The 21,835-nt window shown below is 40.0% G+C and overlaps 1 protein-coding gene across 2 annotated transcripts in view; it reads left to right on the plus strand.

Annotated features, from left to right (window-relative positions):
- The window catches only part of Spop (speckle-type BTB/POZ protein), a 79,328-nt gene that overhangs the window by 37,267 nt on the left and 20,226 nt on the right, over positions 1–21,835 (plus strand). For both annotated transcript variants that reach the window (NM_025287.2, NM_001359107.1), the window contains 2 exons: positions 19,173–19,316; positions 19,874–19,995. In NM_025287.2, coding sequence (NP_079563.2) covers positions 19,239–19,316; positions 19,874–19,995 — 200 coding nt within the window. In that variant the 5' untranslated portion in view covers positions 19,173–19,238. The remainder of the gene's footprint in view (positions 1–19,172; positions 19,317–19,873; positions 19,996–21,835) is intronic.

Genomic DNA, 21,835 nt, shown 5'->3' on the forward strand with positions numbered 1-21,835 from the left:
ATCTGCGCACTTGGCTCTGCCTCTCAAGTGCAGGATCAGAGCACCACCACCTAAGGCCTGGGTATCTTTAAGGTTATATTTTATTTACATATTTTTATGTTACTTTTATTTCTTTCTTTCATGTATGTGAGCACACTGTAGCTGTCTTCAGACACACCAGAAGAGGGCATCGGATCCTCATTACAGATGGTTGTGAGCCACCATGTGGTTGCTGGGAATTGAACTCAAAACCTCTGGAAGAGCAGTCAGTACTTTTAACTGCTGAGCCATCTCTCCATCCCACATATTTATTTTTAAAAATATTTTATCTTATAATAAAAATAAAACATGTTCAGTTTTTACAAACTTAAAAATAACAAGAGATACAAAAGGAGCCCTGTATTGTACATTGTCAGATATTCCCAGGACACAGGGCTTCTAGACTCTTTGCCCTCAAGGATGTTATCATTAAAAACAGGTATTTTGCTTTGTTGGGGGGAAAGATAATTATGCTTTCATCAGTGTTCTGGACATCTGTGTTCCATTAATATGAACTACAGAAACCTAAAACTTGTTCATTTTAAGAGGCTGGAGAGGTGGCTCACAGTTAAGAAAGCACTGGCTGCTCTTCCAGAGGTCTTGGATTCATTTCCCAGCATGCACATGGCAGTTGACAACCATCTATAACTAGTCCCATGGGATCCCATGTCATCTTCCATTGTGCAGACATAAATGCAGATGAAATATCCACTTACATTAAATAAGTAAATCTTTAAGGCCAAACGTGTTGGCACACACTTCCAGCGCTTGGAGGCAGAAGCAGGCAAATCTCTGTATTCAAGGATAGCCTGGTCTCACAATCCCAACACACACAGCCAGAGCTACACAGAGAATCCCTGTCTCAAAAAAAAAAAAAAAAACAAACAACCAAACAAAAAAAATTTGCTAATTTATAAAGAGGTATTTTTTGTTTGTTTGTTTTGAGACGCGGCATCCTTATGTATTCCAAACTGGACGGAAGCTTTAGTCTGTAACCCTTAGTAACCTCAAACCTCATCTGTTCTTGTGCCACCAAAGGAATGTATAGAGCGAATTACTGTGAAATCTTTAAGGACTGAGTCAGAAGGAAAGGTGGATTCACTCATTATTAAATAGGTTTGTTTCTGGCTTTCCATGTGCCAGACGCTGTCTAGGTGCTGCAACGAAACACATAAACCTGCCTTTGTACAGCTTATTTCTCAGTGAGAGGAAACAGACTGTAAAAAATATAGTGTGCTAGATGACTTTAGTATAGAAACAAATAATGAGGCAGGACTACAACTGACTGGGAGAGAGGATTGCATTTTAAGGATATCAGGGAAAGCTCTCATAGAGATGATGACAGTTAAGGAGTCAGCAGTGGCGAGGGACTGGAGAGTGTTAGCCCAACTCCAGGTACAAAGCCCTGAGACAGGAATGGACCTGTGCCGTGAGGAGGTGCAACAAAGAAAAGCGGCATGATTGGAACATAGCGAGCTTAGGAGGTGTAGTGGGAGATGCGACCGCAGAGGTGCGAGAGTACAGTGTGTGCAGGCCTCTTCAGGCCTCTGTACAGACTGTGGCTTTTACTCAGTGAGATGGGGGTGACTAGAAGTTCCCTCAACCACAGTGACATTCTACAAAGCAAAAACCAAAACAAAAAAATCACTATGTTCTGCTTTTGCTTTTTTCAGGGTTTTTTCTTATATAATTGGAGTAATGGCTCCTGGTGTATAGTCACATGTATTAGATTTCAACATTTATGTCAAGAGAAAACTCCTGAAATACAAATCTTAGGTATTAAAATTAAATTTTAAGTAATATGATAGGATATCAGCCTGTAAATATTCTTGGGTGACACTGCTCTATTACCAAGTTCTCAATCTTCAGTTATCTTTGAAAAAAGATAAAAGAAAGATTGCAAGGGCGTGTTCTCCAGAGATGTTTAACTTTTACGTAGTAGCGGGGAGCTGGCTAGCTATATACTATAGTGTTACTTTAACAACGTGTTTCAAACAGTTTTATTATGTATTATGATAAAAAAAAATACACAGTGCATGATGTCCTAGTTAGCTTTCTGTAGCTCTGATAAACTTCTCTGACCAAAAGCACCTCTCAGAGGAAAGGATGTATCTGGCTTACAGGTTACAATCTATTACCTGGGAAAGCTGAGAGGCCGGAGCTCAGAGCAGGGAACCTGGAGGCAAGATCTGAAGCAGAGACCACAGAGGAGCATTGTGTATGGGCTTTTTCAGCTTGCTTTTGTAGGCAACTCAGGACCGCCTCCCCAAGGGTAGTATAGCCCATACCAATCAATAATTTCAGTATGGACTGAGTCATCCCATATCAATCCATAATTTAAAAATAATACTCACAGTATGCCCACCGGCAGATCTGGTGGAGACAGTTTCTGCGATGGGTGAAGTTCACTTTTCCCAGTTGATTCTAGTCTGTGTGAAATTGACAAAAACCAACCAGCACATACGGTTACATAGTTTAAGGATTAAGTACTTTTTAAAAATACCCAAATAATTATATAATCATCAGTTAAATGCCTAGAAATACATCATTGCCTGCATCAGAAGAACACTGTCTGGCTAGATCTTCACTCCTACCGTTGTTTAGAGAGACCCACGTCTGACATGGCGGTAATTGTTCACTTAATCTTCACCACAGTCTTACCATTCAGGTTTTATGCTGACCTTCTAGTTTGATTTTGTTTGTTTTTGAACTTTGTATCCATGGAATAATGATACAGTATATGTTTTGTGGGTTTTTTTTAAGAACTCAAAAATATGTCTATGATTTTGATATGTGCTATATAGAACTATAGTTGAATCTCACTGTCCTACAGCATACTTTAAATGAATAAATCATAATTTATCCATTCCATGTTGTTTCTAATACAGGCACTTAGGAAGGTTGCTGCACTACTCACACACAGTGGTAGCCACAAACAGGAGTTTTTCTAGGCCACATATTTGGGGATGGAATTGCTGGATCTTCAATATTAATGTTATCTTATATATACACAAAGGATACCTTTAATCCCATCATTCAGGAGGCAGAGGCAGGTGAATCTTTAAGTTAAAGGCCAGCCTGTAACTCCATATACAGGGAGTTCCAGGACAGCCAGTTGCTATGGAGAGAAACTCTGTCTTGGGAGAAGAGAAAAATGAGTTGATGGGTGTATTAACTATCTTGGTCTGAGCACTGTGCATTGTACACAAGTATCAAGATGCCACATTTAAAAGCTTTTAAAATGAAACTTTGTTATATATTTTAGTTAATTTTGTGTGTGTGTGTGCGTGTGTGTGCTTGTGCTATATGGCAGATGTGTGGAGGTCACAGGAGAGTCACAAGGAGGTCACCTTGGCAACAAGTCAGTTCTCTCATTTGACCTCTGACTCCCTGGAATTGAACTCAGGTCACAGGCTTGGAAGGCATTTGCCTTTAGCCACAGAGTCATAAAACTGCCAGCCCAATTTAAAGGTTTAAAAATTTAAGTAATAAACTTATTTGCCAAATAGTGGCATTTATTTGTCTTTATATCAGTACTGAGTCTCTGTTTCTTCTTGCCTTGTTAGTATTGTCAGGTTCTTTAGCTTTTCCAGTGTATTGGCTCTAAAGATGTTAATTCTGGAAAAGTAATTGACAACAAACCCCAGAAACTTAAGGAAAAGTGAGGAGGGACTAAAAGTTTCAGTTTCAAGAATCACACATACAAACTGGGAATGGTGGCACACACCTTTAATCCCAGCACTTGGGAGGCAAGAGGCAGAGGCAGGCGGATTTCTGAGTTCAAGGCCAGCCTAGTCTACAAAGTGAGTTCCAGGACAACCAGGGCTACACAGAGAAACCCTGTCTCAAAAAAAAAAAAAAACGAAAAAAAAAAAAAAAAGTTGGCCACCATCTGCCTGTCAAGTAGTACTTAAAGGTATTTCTTTTCCTACCTTTGGGATTTCAGGAGCTTTGTCCCTTTCACTACTTCCGTTTCAAAAACTGCCTTGTTCAGTGGTGCTCACCAAATAGTTGTTGAGTGGATTTCGTCAGACTGCTATTCTCTTGATAGAACTTTGTGACATTTTTCTGAGTTTTATATTGTGGTATCTGGCTGATTAAAGCTGTCCTGATGCAGCATCCTGCTTAGGGGGATGCTCTTTCTGTTACTAATAGTAACCACATTTGGTTTTACTCTTAAGGGAAATTAATTTGAGTCAGTGTGTTAAAGTTCCCGTGCACACGTCTGAGAGGCCGTGATGGCTGACCAGGAAGCTGCACGGCGCTTTATTTCCTCAAAGGAAAGCAAAGTTGGTTCCGTGGGTTCCTTGGTTTTTGTTTTGTCTTCCCTCCCTCCCTCCCTCCCTCCCTCCCTCCCTCCCTCCCTCCCTCCCTTCTCTCTCTCTCTCTCTCTCTCTCTCTCTCTCTTGCCTAGGTTTTGTTCCTAGAAGCCTAATTCCTGTTGTAGGATATGTGATAGACTTTTTAGAGCAGTTGTGTTACAGACAGCAGCCAAGATAACTCACCAAACATCAATAGTTTCTTTTTCTCCCTTTATCGTCAGTCATTTGTGGCCTCCTTCTTGCTGTTTCCTAAAGCCATAGGATAAATAAATTTCTTTAAATGTGTCTTGCTTTGGTATTATTTAGCCACATAGCACTTTTAATAAACGGATAATCTTATATGTTGTTATAATATTTTCTCAACAATGTTGACATGGTGCAAGTAATATTTTATTTTTGCTTATAAGCAAGAGTATTAGAAACAACTATGGTTTTCTTTCACTTTATGTGTACTCTTTTTTGAGAGCTGAATATGAAATAGATTTCAGGCCAGAGATATTAGAATAGTAATTTTGTTCAGTAAGTCCTTTTATCAGTCATTTCATTGTAAGTATATCATCTGATTTTTGTGAATTTTTTTACCTTTAAGACTAGCAGAAGTAAGACATGTATAAGACGCAGAAGCTAGTTAAGCTGACTCATCATCTCTGTTTCCAACAGAAATTTCCTGCTAGACAAGACAAATTAGTTTTCCTACAGATTTAACTTGGTGAGTTTTATTTATACAATTTAAATGAAAGGATAAACCAGAATGAGATGAACAGAAATATTTACCATGACTGAAAAATGCACATTTTTAGTGCCTATGCAAGGTAATGCTGAAGTCATATTAAAAAAAAAAAAAATACATACGTTTGATTTTCTTTTTAGTGTGTGTGTAGTTGAATGTATGTGCCTGTGCAAGCAGAAGGCCAGAGGACACTCGGAGCCGTCCTCAGGAGCAGCATTCATCTCCTTTGACGCAGGGCCTCTTGTTGGCCTGGAGTTACCAAGTCGGATAAACTGGGCCACAAGGGAGTGCCGACATGCCCAGCTCTCTGTGGATCTGGGGGTTGAACCCCGGTCCCTGTTCTTATAGAGAAGGCATTCCAGCTTCTTGTGACTGACTTCAAGAAAGGTTTCATCATAAATATCTCTGCTGGGAATTAACCAGAATCTCTTAGCCATATCTTTTATATACTAGGAAAAGATTATATATACTAATATTGAAGGAAGCAATTATATTTTGATTTAAAAAAAAATTTTTGAGATGTAGTTTGACACTATATAACTGGCCTCAAACTCAACTTTCTTCTGCCTCAGGCTTGTCAATGAATGCTAGGATTATAGGTGGATAGCAGAAGTCCCAGACGGGTTAAATTTTTAATTAAAGATTGACAATGCATGATTTGGAAACAGTAGAGTAAGGAGGGCTCCCCAGTGGGTTAGAAACACAATTGACAGAGCCAAAGCCTAAGCAGTGTGCTGGCCTTTTTAGTCTATAAAAGAAGTTTGAATTTTGAGCCTTTTTATATTGTACCTTAGAACTCAGCTCTTTAATATTAACTTAAAATCTTGCTACCAAAATGGCTACTTTCTTTAACTTTGTTTACTTTGTGCTCTGATTTATGCTTCAAACTCTAACGTATACTTTTGCAGGGTCTTACTGGGTGAAATAGGTGTTACTCCATTTTAACCTTTCTGACAAAGGCCATCAGGAAGTAAGGACATGCTCTTAAGATAGATATCCTGGCCAACTTTTCCCTGTTTCGGCTGCCTGTGTGTTTTCACTTTCTCCTTGACTCAAGAATTTGGAGTAAATGCTGGAGATTGAGAACTTCTGGTTCTCTTTTGTTCTGTTGAGTTTATGTAGATAGTTCATTGCCTGGATAGATTACCCATTCAGCTCCAAAGACTCTCTACCTGCCTTCTAGTGCTGGGGCTTCTAGTCTAGGTCCCTGGTAACACTTTACCCAGAGAGCCATCTCCTCTGAGTGTTTCTCCCTCTCTCCCCTTTCCTTTCTCTCTGTTCTGAGCCCTCCATCCCCAACACACACACCACAGTAGAATCTCTCCTGTCCCTGTCCTCAAATGATGTGCCTGAGGATGGTCTTTTAACCACTGGTTGGTTTGGCTTCCACTTTCCAAACGCTGAGATTATGGACATGTGCTGTCATGCCCAGTTTATGTGGTGCTGGGAATCAACTCCAGAGCTTCCTGTATGCTAGGCAAGAACACTGACTGAACTCCATGCCTAGCCTAGCATTTGATCATGTTAAGAAAGAATTTATTTTCTATGTTTAGGTTTTAGATAAGGCACCTTGCTTCATTTAATCAGAAGATATCTTAGTTAAGACCCTAAAGGAGAAAATGACAAGCCTTCTCCCCCCCTCGCCCCCCCCCCCCCACGAAGGCTGGGATGGTAGTTCTATGATTGAGTGATTGCTTATCATAGTTGGAAGAGGCTTTTCCTTTCAAAAGGTATTTGTGAAGAAAATTGAGTTCCCTAATGCAGAACATACTGGGTTGCTTTTGTAGGATAGTGAGTCCTCTAGAGCAGAGGAGCCTTTATTTTCCAAGTTTTTAAGTTTATTCCACATTCTATATCCCAATACTGATTCTGATTCTTTTATGTTCATTCTTTGGGCTCCCGTCTGGCTAATTTTTATTAGCAATAAATATTTTAAATGGTTTCTTATAAGGCCAGAGGATATTATGGGGTAATAGACCTCTGTCTCTGTCTCTCTCTCTCTCTCTCGCTCTCTCTCGCTCTTTCTCTCTCTGTTTCTCTCTCTCTCTGTCTCAATAAATCTTTTTTATTATTTTCCAGCTTTTGTTTAGAATAAGTAAATTTTCTTCCCCTAGGAGAAAAGTTTTGGTTTCACATGTGGGAATGTCAACATCTTTACCTTTACCGTGCTTGCTCTTTGGCGTCTTGTCCATTCTGATCATTGGAAGTAACACATGGTTTCAATTTATGAAATTTGAGTCATTGCTTATTGTTTGATTTTTGCCTTTCTACATTTCTAAAGATTTCTTTCTTTTGGAACTGAGACCTACTTTGAAGTGAAACAGCCCCTTTATTCGTAACTTTGTTTCTTGATTTGAATTTGCGTTGTTCTATTTTGGACATGTCCCAAGTGATGGGTTTGAAAGTGGTGTGTGGAGATCACACTCTGATGGGCCCTGTGTGCTGTTTCTTTATGGTTGTTTTGTTGTTGCTCTGTTCTTTTTTAAAAACCAGCTAGTAGAGTTTTTCTTCCCAACAGGCGTTCGGTAATTAACAAAGCAACATATCACCTGCCCAGGGCTTGTTTTGGACATGTTTTATTCTTCTGGATCCCCCATCCAAGTAAAAATGTATTTTCCCCCTCATATGCTGTTATATTGCATGTACTTTGTTTCATAGATATTTCTGCTTAAATTGAAAAGCAAAATGGAACTCCAAAAGTCTTTCTAATCTTTGTGGAGTTTTCAGTATAAGGTAGTTAAATGGAATATGGTTTCCAGGACAAGCTTAAGTTCAGAGCATAGATGCATTGCCTTCTTCCAGCATATATTCTGAGGGTAGATGATGATGGCCAGTTTGTCTGTATCCATAACTCTTCAATAAGTGGTGGGTAGACCTTATGGGAAGGAAATTATTTCCAGACCCTTAAATTGGCAATAAAATTGTTCGCTTTTTTATTTAATTTATTTATTTTGCTATCTAGAAAAGATGTGCCTAAAGTGAACATTATTCCAGATTTTATCCTTTGAGTTGGCTGCTAGATCTCCTTAGGGACAGGACAGTTTGTGGTTATTTATAACCTACTTCCTTCTAAGGTGGGCAGTAAGGCTGTAAACTCCCAGCATACCCTGAAGCTTGGGAATGAGTGGGGACATTCTGCTGTTAACCAGTTGCATTTTGGGAAGGACTTGATAGTCTTTCATATACCTTCTTATTCATTGCTAGTTTAACTTGAAAGTATGAGTCCTGCCAGTCTATTTCTGTAAAACTCTAGCTTATAGTACTGGAGAAGAAGGAAAAATATTGCTTAAAGGTACTGACTTGTACACTAAATGCCATCTTTGCCTCAGATTTTTCTGCATATTCAATAGTTTGAAAAAATTTTTAACTCTTTTTGAGATGAGAGTCTCACTATGTTGACTAGGCTGGACTTGAACTCCTATGCTCAACTGATACTTCTGCCTCACCCTTCCAGGGAACTGAGACTGGAATTATATGTACACTGACATGCCTGGGTTTGAATCTTAATTAGACAAATATTTAGCTATACCAGAAAAATAGTCTACATCTTAGCCTGGTTTAGGAAAACTTAGTTAAGTGCCTAGACAGATGCGTCTCCCATTGTACATATTTGAACATGTTTAATTTGATCATTTTATTGGAATTTTATTATATAGAATTTAACTTGAAATAACTTAGATTTAGACTGGCACCCTGGCTATTATTTTAATGATACTTTCTTCATGTTTTGTTGTTGTTGTTGTTTTGTTATGATGGGGTCTCACAGTGTAGCCCTAGCTGTCCAGGAAGCCACTATATAAACCAGGCTGCCCTCAAATTCAGAGATCCACCTGCCTCTACCTCCAGTGGCCACCTGTAATCCCAGCAGACAGAAACAGGATCCAGGAACAAGCTGGCTCATTAGACTAATCAGAACTGGCAAACTTCTGGATTCAGTAAGAGACCCAGCCTTAGTAAACAAAAGGGAGAGTGATGGAAGATGCGCGACATCAATTTTTGGCTTTGACACATGCACATGTCAGAGCAGGTTCACCTGAACATACATACATGCACCCACTCACATGTGAATGCATATCCATGCACATGTGAATATATATGTGTATGCATGTATATTGTATGTGTGTACGTGTGCCAAAATGTGTGTATCTATATTGATGAAGTTTAACTTTCTAAGTAGAGTACACTAAAGAAAAAGAAATCACAAGTGTCTAGCTATTCAACAACAGGCTTATGGAACAAATATTTATTGAATGCCTGTCATGTCACCATTGGAGACACAGGGAGATGCTATTCTTCCATGGAACATAAATTCTGGTGGAGAACTGTGGAAATACAAGCAAAATAATTTTAATTAGTGACAGTAAAGAGAAAAATGGGGTAATATGGTAAAAGAAACAGTCTTAGAAATAAGGACTGCCCCAGATTGGGTGGGATGCTACTTTTATAGTATGTCTAGATGACAAGAAGGAGTCAGCTATAAAAGACCTGATGGGACCAAGCACTGTGCCTCATGCTTCTAATCCAGTAATTGGGAGGCTATGGCAGGAAGATGACAGTGAGCTGAAGGCCAGCCTGGGCTACAGAGGGAAGCCCTATTTCAATCCCTGCCCCCATTGTAGATGAACGTGAGGAATGAAAGCTCTGTGGTCTGAGGATAAAGTCCATGTACTCAGTAATGATTTGTTCCAACAGAATTAAAAACTAAATAAAGCATATTGATTGAAAAGAACTGCAGGCATTATTATGAGGCAGAGAGGCCGTGGTGGTCAGGACAAGGCTTATTTTACTCAGAACAGTATAAAATGTTGAAGAATGTATGTCTTGTCTCATTTGGATTAAAAACATATTATAAAGGTGTGTGTGTGTGTAGGTGTGGGGGGGGGATAGGTAGGTAGGTAAGTCCGACTCGTTTCTTTCTCATTTGTTTGTTTGTTTGTTTGTTTGTTTGAGACAGGAGACCCTTTTCCTGAACCTGGAGCTCAACAGCAGGCTCCAGGGGTCTTCTTGTTTCTGCCTCCCCAGCACTGGGATTATGTATGTATGTATGTATGTATGTATGTATGTATGTATGTATGTATGTTGCCATTCTCAGCTTTTTATGAGGGTGTTAGAGATCTGAGCTCAGGTCCTTATTGTTTTAAAAAGCTAGAACCAAGAGCACTCCCAAGATAAACTCTGCCCTGTATTGCTGGAATCAGGCAGGCAGTGGACCCTCAAGACAACCCTCACCTCGTGCCTTGTAGCCCAAGCACCCTGAGATGACCCCTTCCTGATGCCATAGCACAGGAGGGACATAGCACTCCTGAGACAATCCTAGATACCCAGAGACTCTGAGTGTCACTAAGATGAGCAAGTACGTAGTGGAGGAAGAGAAGCAGAAGGATGCGGGCACAATGAAGACAGGCAGGACTCAGATTCAAGGGCAGTGAGGAACAGCCTGATGTGAAGAGCTGGTGATGTCACTTTGCCACCTAAGGCCATGGTGAGGTCCAGGCCCATGCTGCCGATGAGAGCCATGTCTGGGTCTGTGGCGCTCCAGTAGCAGGAATCTGTTACCACCAAAAGCCAGGTGGAAGTCCCTGGTCTAAGCTCTCCCTGCATCTTGCCTGGGCAGTGCTGGAGAGCTCACCCTAGTGGTGTGGGTGCAGGAGAACTGGCAGGCTGATCAGCTCAGCTACCACAAATGCCCAGATCCAGGGCTTTGAGTTGGCCCACCCCAACATCTACACCATCTATAAACTGCTGGAGTGTGTGAAGGGGCCAGTCCTGCAGATCCAAAGTCACAGGATGACACAGTCCCTCCATGACACAGGGCAACAACAGGAGTCCCAGTGAGGATCCAGCATTGATAGTGTAGCAGAAGCCCAAGGCCTCAAACAAAACCAGACTCATTGCATGCACATGCGTAAGTAAAGCTGTGTGGACAAAAGGGTGGACTGTGGGACGCACTGTGCAGCTTACACAACAAGATTTTTTTTCTTTTGGGGAAAAGGTTGCAAGGTTGGAAGGCAGATATGAAGGGATAGGGAGATGAGTGGGATTGGAGTACATGGTGTAAAGTTCGTAAAGAATCAATGAAAAGTTAAATACAAAAGCCAGACTCTAGCTTAAGGCAAGGAAATCCACTTATGCCTCAGACCCTTCTACACTAGGAACCAGCATTGTCATATTATTGCCATTAGTAAAATCTGATCTAATTAGATCTTCTTTCTCCTGGTGTAATTTCAAATTCTGTGACATCTTCCAGCACCATAACGACAAAGTCATCAAACCCTAGAAGTATACCAACAGTTTCTTTATCAAGTGTGAATAGTTGATCTTGCACCACAGGACTTGCAACAGGTTCATGGATGCAGTGGCTACCATGGTCATGCTGGACACATTGCCTTTTTTTATAATCTCGTAGGATTGTACAGACTATGAATTGGATAGACATACAAGAAACTCCAGCCTTTCCTTTGCTGTTTGAGATTCTCTTCACAGTGCTTCTAGCTTCATTTTAAAAGTGTCTCTACCTAAAAAAAAAAAAGACCCAGTGTATTTAATATTATATTAGATTAAGCCAATCATACAAAGGGTCTACTTATAACAAATATTCAAAACTCATTCAAATATTGCAACAAAAGATGTCAATATGACCTGTCCTAGCTGTCTCTAAGATAATGAAAAATTATTACCACCTGGGCTGAATATGCTTGCGCACGCTAACAGAAATTCCTTTTAGGTCACATTAGCCTCTTGAAAATGAATATACCCAAGTCTTTATATATTTTTTTTTAAATCAACAGTGTTTTTGGCATCTTATATTTTGAAGAATGGAAGTTTCTCTCAGGTTTAAAATGTGTGTGGCCTTGGGGATCTTCTTTAGAAACCATACAAGCCTTTAAAGCCCACAGACAAAAAAAAGGTAGAGGTGGGCTTTTTAAAATTCTTAACTTTTCTCTGGCAGAAACCTCTGTTCCTAGCTCACACTCCATTCCTAGCTCATTTGTGCTGGGTGTTACGTTGTACCACATGGAATTGCCAATACAAACCTACTTTGGCATATAAAACAAGTCTCGTGGTTCAGCTCAGTATCTTCATGATCTTATTCCTATCACTTTAAAACTGATGGATATACAGCTGACTCAGATGTAATCAGAATGTGTGAGATATACGTCTGTGTACATTGATTTATTCTTTAATTCTCTGGATGAGTAGATTAGGTTGATGAAGAATGCTTATGAAAGATTAAACAAAATAGCTGCACAAGCTGTGTGTTTTACACTTTTCAGAGATATTCTGTCTTAGCTCAGTGAATACCACACATCAACTATTGACTTTTTTTGTTTACTATTAATAGCATCTGTCTATATCTGTCTTGAAAAAATTCTGATTATATAAGAAGTTAGGGCGAGGCAGTGGTGGTGCACGCCTTTAATCCCAGCACTTAGGAGGCAGAGGCAGGTGGATTTCTGAGTTCGAGGCCAGCCTGGTCTAAAGAGTGAGTTCCAGGACAGCCAGGGCTACAAAACCCTGTCTCGAAAAACCAAAAACCAAAAAAATAAAAATAAAATAAAATAAAATAAAATAAAAATAAAAAGAAGTTAGCCCAAATTAATTATTGGCTAACCCCAATTAATTAGCCCATTTGATAACCATGTTTTTAAAATGAAGAAAATTATAGCCAGTTTTTTGTTTTGTTTTGTTTCCCTTTGAAAAAGAAAGATATACTTCATTCTGGCCAAAAGCCTCATTTTTTTTAGATATGGGATTTGATGTTACAGGCTAGGAGTTTGGACCTATGTTTATCTTTTATCCAAGAGAAGAAATTACTGATTGACATTAGATCACACGTCTGGTGTACTTAGTGTTCTTTGAAATCCTGCCTTAGAGATCTGTCAAACAAAACCATAAAAACCAGAAAAGTTGACTAACTACTATAACTAGATAAATATTTTAATCGTCAAGGTATTTTTACTGGGTGGTTAACACCTTTGTTTCTAGACACTGTGCTAGATGGTAAAGGGATGGATGCAAAGAACAGATGCAAATTATGTTTAAGTCACTTTAAAATCTAATGCAGGTAGTGGACTGTTTATACATTTACAAAAAGACAGGAAGAGGTGGGTCAGCTGAAAACTGACCTGTGTAGACTCAGCTTAAACATCATCTTTACTCAGTAGTATTCATGTTTCTCTTATCTATATCTACCTTCCACAGTTTAACCTTATTAGAAATCATATATTTATTGATTTCTCTTCAATAAACCACCCTTTTTCAAAGGATGGTTACTGATTTCAGGGTCTTATACTAGTGCTAGGAAGCATCCCATCGTAGATGGCTAATAGCTTATAACACTGCATCCAGTAGTAGAGTTGAGAGGAATATGCTGAAGTACATTTTTTCTGTAATCTAGGAGCATCTCTCCTTACAGGTCAGGATTTTGTAGAGTCAGCAGGAAAATAATATGGTGGTACATAAAGGCATCTTCAACTTAGAGTTGTCAGTGCAGTGGAGTTTGGTAATCTTGAGAAACTTATTTTCTCATTAAAGAGATTGGATGGTCATGTTTTGACATGTTTGAAGCTGTGAAGAATTTATTTTGGCTCAAGTTGTCTCTTGCAAGCATTCTCAAAGTCTGACCCTCAAATAGGTCTCTCCTTCCTGGGATTGTTCTTGCTGAGCTGCTGCAGCAGTGGTGTGAAGTACCGAGGAGTTCAGGCAGCTCCAGGTGACTTTGCCCATGGTGCTCACTATGAGTGAAATTAATTAGACTTCTGCCATCGCAGTCAATTTCTCTCCCAGCAGGTTGTGTGGTTAGAGCTTCTCAGAGCCGAGATTGAGTCTCTAGTTCTCCTAGGTGCTGCGTTGGACATTTAGATGATAAGTGGTTTCTTTTGTTTGGTTGGGATTTTTTGTTTTGTTTTGTTTTCAAAGAAAGACTTGGTTATAAAACAAGTCAAACACAAAAAATGGAGAAAAAGGCCCAAGACCAAAATAGTATTTCTTTTAAATTTTTTTTTATTTTAATTTTTAAAATAATAGACTAACAAAATAATAGACTAAAATAGCCACTCAAACAAATACTTGCTCAACCCCAACAAAATAGCATTTCTTTATTCCTGGTCATAATGGAGTAATAGTCAGTGGAAAGAAACTAATGAATTAATAGAATGTCATTTGAAAAAATATGTCTTTTTCCTAGACTTTTAAATTTTGTACTTGTTAAAGCAATGGGTATTGAACCTAGCAAACACTCTACTACTCAGCTACATCCCCAGCCCTCTAAAATGTTAGATGAATTTGAAAGTTAAAAAACCAAACAACTTCAAAATAAGTTTAGATCAGTATTTTGTGATGACTCAATGTGGAGTGTAGCCTTCAACACACACCTTATGAGCCGAGTTTTAAGCTGTTAACTCACATGTAAAATTCACCTTTTCATTGCTGCACTGCCCAGAAGTAGGAAATTGGAAGCTTCAGTCTAGGCAGCAATGATAACTGGGATTTGTAAAACTAGTTACTAGACCAATGAGCCTGTGAAACCAGGTCTTATGACTTAAACAAGCAGGTGAATGCAGTGGTTTGAAAGATTAAATGAAACAGTATTCCATGTATATAAGACACTTAACTTCATCTGTGAGGGCAAATAACGCTTTAGTTAAAAATGCTTCTAGGGTAGTGCTTGTGACCAATGGAACATTCAGTTACATTTATAAGTATATTAATTCTGGATAGGTACAAATATGTCCTATTAATCCTGCGAATGCTATCCCTAGCAAATGTTTGTGAGTTGAATTATTTCTGGATGATTCTGTCGTTATTCATTTATATCATCCTCTACCAGGATTTTAAGCAGACTGAAAAAATACTTGGGCGACAGCTTAGTCAGTAAACATGCACATAAATACGAAGGCCTGAGTCTGACCCCAGCACCCATGCAAAGCCTGGATGGGTAATGTCTGTAGTCCCAGCACTGTGGAAGCGGAGACAAGAGGAGCCTGGAGCCTGGGACTCTGGACAGCTAGCCTAGCTGAATCTCTGAGCTCTAGTTTCAAGGAGAAATCCTGTCTCAAAAAATAAAGTGGAAAGCCATAGAAAAAGACACTCTACATCATCTTCTGCTGTGTGTGTGGGAACACACATGCACAAGATAAAAGCTCAGCTGGTAGTGGTGGCGCACACCTTTAATCCCAGCACTTGGCAGAGTGAGGAGTATTTCTGTGAGTTCGAGGCCCACCTAGTCTACAGAGTGAGTTCCAGGACAGCCATGGCTACACACAGAGAAACCCTGTTTCAACAAACAAACAAACAACAACAACAACAACAACAACAACTACTACTACTACTTCTTCTTCTTCTTCTTCTTCTTCTTCTTCTTCTTCTTCTCTCTCTCTCTCTCTCTCTCTCTCTCTCTATATATATATATATATATATATATATATATCTTTGTGAATTATAGCAAAGAGACAAAAGAAAATGCATGAAATTGAAACTAACGTAGAGTGAATGTGTGATTACATATAAAGCAGCACTTATAGAGCAGGAATATAAACATGTCATTTTAGGAGACGTGTCAAAAATTTTTGTCTTACAGCTTCTAAGTAGCCAGGCAAAAACGACAGATAGCACCATATTGGTGAGATAGCCCAGCAGGTAAAGCACTTCCTGACCACCTGAATCGAGTCCTTGAAATCTATGCAGAAGGGAGAAGAGAGAACTAATGCTAAAGAGTAAAGAGCTGTCCTCCACATTCATAGCATGGCATGTGCTCACACACACACATAATACACACACAATCAGTAAAGAGTTGTCCTCTAACTTCCACATACATAGCATGGCATGTGCTCACACACACACACAATACACACACCATCATCATTTTAAAAATTACTTAAGCCAAACAGTTTGGCTTAAATCAAACAATAGTAGGTACTCAAGCAACTGTTATCTCTAAGATTTGTGTTGTTTTATTTGCTTTCTAGCATCCTTATTATAAAGTAAACAGGCTGCTCTTCCTGAGGACCCAGGTTCAATTCCCTGCACCCACATAGCAACTGTCATAACTCCAGCTCCAGGGTTTTCTTCAGGCCCTTGTGGGCTAGGCACATATGTACACACATACACATATAAGGCAAAGTACCTACATACAGAGAATAAAAATAAATGTTTAAGAACAAAAACATGAGAGACAAAGTTAAAGTGTCTTCTCTATTCTTTTCTGTTTGTTTTTGTTTTCTTTTTTTTTTGAGACAGGGTTTCTCTTTGTAGACCAGGCTGGCCTCGAACTCAGAAATCCACCTGCCTCTGCCTCCCGAGTGCTGGGATTAAAGGTGTGCTCCACCACCACCTCCCTGCTGCTTTCTAGCTTTTTACTGTTGCAGTGTCCGTTGGTACTCTAGTTCATGTCTTGTTCATAAGTGCAGAATTTCTCTAGGCTAGTGGTACCCAGTGTGGTTCCAGAACTAGCACAGTAGGATTACCAAGGACCTTGCTAGAAATGCAGTCTCTTGGGCCCATCCCAAATTGCTGACTCAGAAGCTTGGGGGGTAGGATCAACATTCTTAAGAGGTAATTCTGTTGCTTTCCAAATTTGGCAATCCCTGCTGCAGTATGCATTCTGTTCAAAGTGGAAGTGCTAAGTTCTGTGATATGTGTACTTTAAACTTTGCTAGATATGACCAAATTCCTACACATACAGTATAATTCTTGATCCACTGTCTCACCAACAGTGTGAGAGTTTCTGTGTCTATCCTTTATCTCTGTAACTTTGCATCCTTTGACGTACTTTATTTGTTTGCTTGCTTGTTTGTTTTGAGAAATGGGGTCTCATTGTTTAGCCATGGCTGACCTATAACTTTCTATGTCGATCCAGTTAGCCTTGTACTCACAGAGATCTGCTCTTGTGAACCCCAAATGCTAGGATTCAATTATGTACAAGTGTCCCTGGCCTAACTTACATTGTTATGCTTCTGTGGGGATGTCATGCGTGTGCCACAACACACGGTGGACTGAGGACAGTTTGTAGGGCTTGTCTCTTCCCTTCTATGTTGTGGATCCCAGGTCAGTAGACTTGATGGCAAGCACCTTTTCCTGCAGAGCCATTATGCTAGTCCATCACTTACATTTTTTAAAATAATTTTGAGTTGGATTTTATTGTTAGTGGTACATCCCACACAGGTAGGTATATAGCAGCTATTTAAAAGGGGACTATGAGAAAGGTATAAAGAGACTTGGAAATGTTTGTATATTGACTGAAATTTGATATTGTTGAAATGATTGATCTCCATAAGAATGTAAATCAAGAAATGATTGAGCTGTGCAGTGGTGGCATACACCTTTAATCCCAGCACTCGCCTTTAATCCCAGCACTTGGGAGGCAGAGGCAGGTGGATTTCTGAGTTTGAGGCCAGCCTGGTCTACAGAGTGAGTTCCAGGACAGCCAGGGCTATACAGAGAAACCCTGTCTCAGAAAACCAAAAAAAAAAAAGAAAAAAAAGAAAAAAAGAAAAAAACCAAAAAGAAAGAGAAAAAAAGAAAAGAAAAAGATTGAGAATTAAAGTATGGGGAGTGATCGTGAACAAAGACAGTCCAATAAAACCTGAGGAAGATTGCATGTGGTGGCGCTTGCTTTTCATTCCAGTTGGAGGTGAGAGAAAGAGAGCAAGGGAAGGGAAGGGAAATTGAGATTGAGGAGCTATTAGCAGAGAAAGCAAGAAAAATTTAGAGAGTCAGGTAAAAACTTGACTTGGTGTTGTGGAGAAAGGAACACATCTAAGGGAGGTGTAAAAATGCTGCCCTTTAAGAGAGCAGCTGGCAGAGGAGTGGAACAGAAGGCTGTTCTTAACTTTGTAGGGAGGCACAGGAGACCAGGAAAATTGGAGGGTAGGGTACCAAGGTCATTTATTTCCTTCCTTCCTTCCTTCCTTCCTTCCTTCCTTTCTTTCTTTCTTTCTTTCTTAAGATTTATTTATTTATTTATTTTATGCATATGAGTACACTGTAGCTGTACAGACAGTTGTAAGCCATCATGTGGTTGCTGGGAATTGAACTCAGGGCCGCTGCTTGCTCTGGGCCCTGCTCGCTCCAGCCAAAGATTTATTCATTATTATATATAAGTAATGCAAAGGACGTCAGATCTCATTACGGGTGGTTGTGAGCCACCATGTGGTTGCTGGGATTTGAACTCAGGACCTTGAGAAGAGCAGTCAGTGCTCTTAACCTTAGCTGAGCCATCTCTCCAGCCCCCAAAGTCATTTTCAATGGGAGTGTTTGTGTCCTAAGAGCAGGTTCTGGTGACAAGGAGGTATCTAGTATTAACCGTGTTATCTGTCTATCAAGCAGCCTTTTTAGAAATCCGCTTTAATATATCCTTTAATTAAGTTTGTCTCGATTTGTTTTTCCAGACAGAGTTTCACTGTGTAGCCTTGGCTATGCTGAAATTCACCTTGTAGAACCAGGCTGTCCTTGAACTCACAGAGATATGCCTACTTTTACTTCCTGAATGCTGGGATTAAAGGTGTACATCGCCATACCCAGCTAATTTATCTCTTGCTGTTGTTTTATTTTACTCTGTAGCATATGTTGGCTTGATACTGGCTGTGTAGACTAGGTTGGCCTCAAATTCAAGAGATCCACCAGCCTCTGTTTCCAGAGTGCTGGGATGAAAGGTACATGTGCCACCCTGCCCAGCTGGGTTTTTCTTTTTCTTCTTAAACATGATGTTGAACATTATGAATAAGGGCAAGGCACAGTAATGGAATTTTATTTATTCAGTTCATTCATTTATTTGAGACACAGTTTCATGTCGCACTGGCTGGCCTGGAACTTGCTGTGCACCGCTCTGAGTCACAGAGATCTACCTTAGTCGGCCTCCTGAGGGCTGGGATTAGAGGATTAGAGGTGTAAGCCACCATGCCTGGACAATAATGTAATTTTGCCCAGGAGACAACATGGTCTTCTCTGAAGTTAGTTTTTAAATCGGGATAAATTGTTTCAACAGGCCACAAAGTTTTCAGTCTCTTAGAAGATTAAACAAATCATAGGACAATAGAGGGAAAGGAGAAAGTAATCAATTTTTAAAAGTTTAATAAGTCTTTTTAATTATTGGGTCTTACCAGGGTGAAGAAAAACCAGAAACCTTTGCCCCCTGACTTTGGAGACTCAGTTTAACCTTCAAACTGGCGATGTCAAGGGTTCCAAGTCCTCCACCTCCGGCAGAAATGTCGAGTGGTCCCGTTGCCGAGAGCTGGTGCTATACACAGGTAAGCTCGGGAGGCTGCTGGGCAGAAGCACCACACTCACGTTCTTGCTCTTGAGGTTCCTAGTGTCTCTGGCAAACAGCACAAGATGAGGACCTTATTGGCCTTGTTTTTCTGACATAGAACCTGAATCCCCAAGGCTAGTGGTTTTCCATGGTAGTTGAAGGGGAATCTTTGCCCGAATCCTTTACATCCTCCTTGATGGGGCTGTGTTCTAAAGCCTGGAACAGTGTTTGAGATCCTCAGCCCCAGGATGGCATCAGCATCTCAGCTACGGGCTTGTTTAGGACCCCAGAGCTTTAGACTTCCCCTACCCTGTCCGTGGTTTGTTCTTACTGCTGCTGTTCTTTCCGGCACTTGGGTTCTCTCACTTCCCTCCAGTGTTTTCAGAAGGTGAAAAGTTATAAAACAGTCGGTCACTGAGACTTCTTTAATTTCTTTTAATGAACTGATTGATATCTTCCTGTGGGGCTAAGGGAAGGATACTTGTCTGGTTTACAGCCTGTTTTTCCCAGGTTGCCCGGATCCTATTTAATTCCTTCCTAATTTTCTATCAACAGATCAAGGTAGTGAAGTTCTCCTACATGTGGACCATCAATAACTTTAGTTTTTGCCGGGAGGAAATGGGTGAAGTCATAAAAAGTTCAACTTTTTCATCAGGAGCCAATGATAAACTGAAATGGTGAGGAAGAACACCTCTAGGTGTAAACTTTTTCTATAAGTTGCCTGTTTTGCTTGGTTTGAATAGGATATGGATAGAATGTAATTTCTTAAAGGCGGGGACCTTACTTTCTTATTCCCATTGTCTAGAATAGTTGCAGGTATGGTATGTACTCACAAACAAATGGTTGAAATAATTTAATGAGTTTAGTATATTTAGCAAACTCAAGTTGTATAGGATGATGTAAATGAATAAAGAGGGCAGGTGGTACCTGAGGAGTTTGATCCCTGGAGCCCACACTGTGCAAGGAAAAGAACTGGTTCTGTAAGTTGTCCTTTGACCTCCACACTTGAGCCATGGCACTTAGGGGAACACTTATGGACACACAAAAGAATTCATAACTATAATTTGAATGTTTTAAAGGACTGCTAAAGGGCTGGCCCTGTAGCTCAGCAGCAGCGTGCTCACCTAGCGTGTGTGAAGATCTAGGGTTAGTTCTTGGCACTGCAGTAAGTATATGAAGGACTGGTAACAACCCAGCTCTAGCCCATCAGGGCTGTGTGTGGAGAAAGGCCTACTATCATCCGGTTTGTTTGTTTGTTTTTGTTTTTTCAAGAAAAGCAAAACGTCTAATTTTTGTGACTTTTTGTTTGTGTTGAGATGTGGTCTCACTATAGTATTGGCTGGCCTGAAACCCAACATGTAAGCCAGATTGACTTTGACTCACAGAGATAGATCCACCTGCCTCTGCTTCAGGAGAGCTAAGATTAAAGGTGTGTGTCATTGCCTCTGGCAGTACATCTAAAGGTTTTTAACTTAAAATCTTGACTTTGAAGTTTTCTGCACACATATAAAGACTTAGACTCCATCTCCAGAACTCATAGATGGGGTGTGGTGGTAGATAGTTGAAATCCTGCCACTCAGAGGAGAGAGTTCAAGGGTAAGCTGGGTATGCTGGTGCATGCCTTTCATCTCCATACTGGAGAGGTGGAATTGGGGGAGTTGGGGGAGGGGAGGTGGATCTCTGGATTCAAGGACAACCTAGTCTAAATAGCAAGTTCCACGGTAGCCAGGGTTACATAATGAGACTCTTTCTCAAAAAGGAGAACAGGGCAATGGTTCAAGGTCATCCTTACTATATAGGGAGTTTGAGGCCAGCCTGGACCACATAAGATCCTGTCTCAAATAATAATAATAAAATAATAATAATAATAGTAACTTACTTTTAAGCAATAAAGAACATTTCTTTGGCTTTGTAACTGGCAGGGTAGAGATAAGCTTCTTCCAGGAGACACATTATTACACTGCAGACCTCGTTTTCATGGTATAAATGTCTTAAGTGTAGCTTCCCTATGCTTGAAGTAACAATGTGTATATCTGCCACATGCCAGTAAATCTTTGAGCTTTCTCTGAATTAGCTGTATAGTCAAGCGTGTGCCATTCATGTACTGAATGGGTTAAGTCTGGGATTCCTGAACTTAGAACCTATTGCCAGGTGAATATGATCGGGGTGTGAGGATTAATGCCTTCTAAGCCAAGTATCATCTTGAGGTATAGGAGCAGGTGGTTAAGGCTGCAACCATATGTCCCCAGCAAAGATCAAAACATTTTGTCTCTGAACTACCACTTTGATCTCTGATAACCCTCTGAAGATTTTATTAATTTAATATTGGTTGACTTTGTACATTAAGTGGCAGACTACTTACTGAGTGAAATGTTTGTTCTAGGCATATATTTAAATCTCTCTAGCATCTTGTACCGTGATATATATAGCATCTGTACTCCCTAGAGAGGCACTGGATTAGACCACCTGTTTGAGAGAAGTGACACAACCTTGGCAAGGCCTGAAGATACATGTGAC

Source organism: Mus musculus, chromosome 11, assembly GCF_000001635.26.
Source record: "Mus musculus strain C57BL/6J chromosome 11, GRCm38.p6 C57BL/6J".
Taxonomy (NCBI): Eukaryota; Metazoa; Chordata; class Mammalia; order Rodentia; family Muridae; genus Mus; species Mus musculus.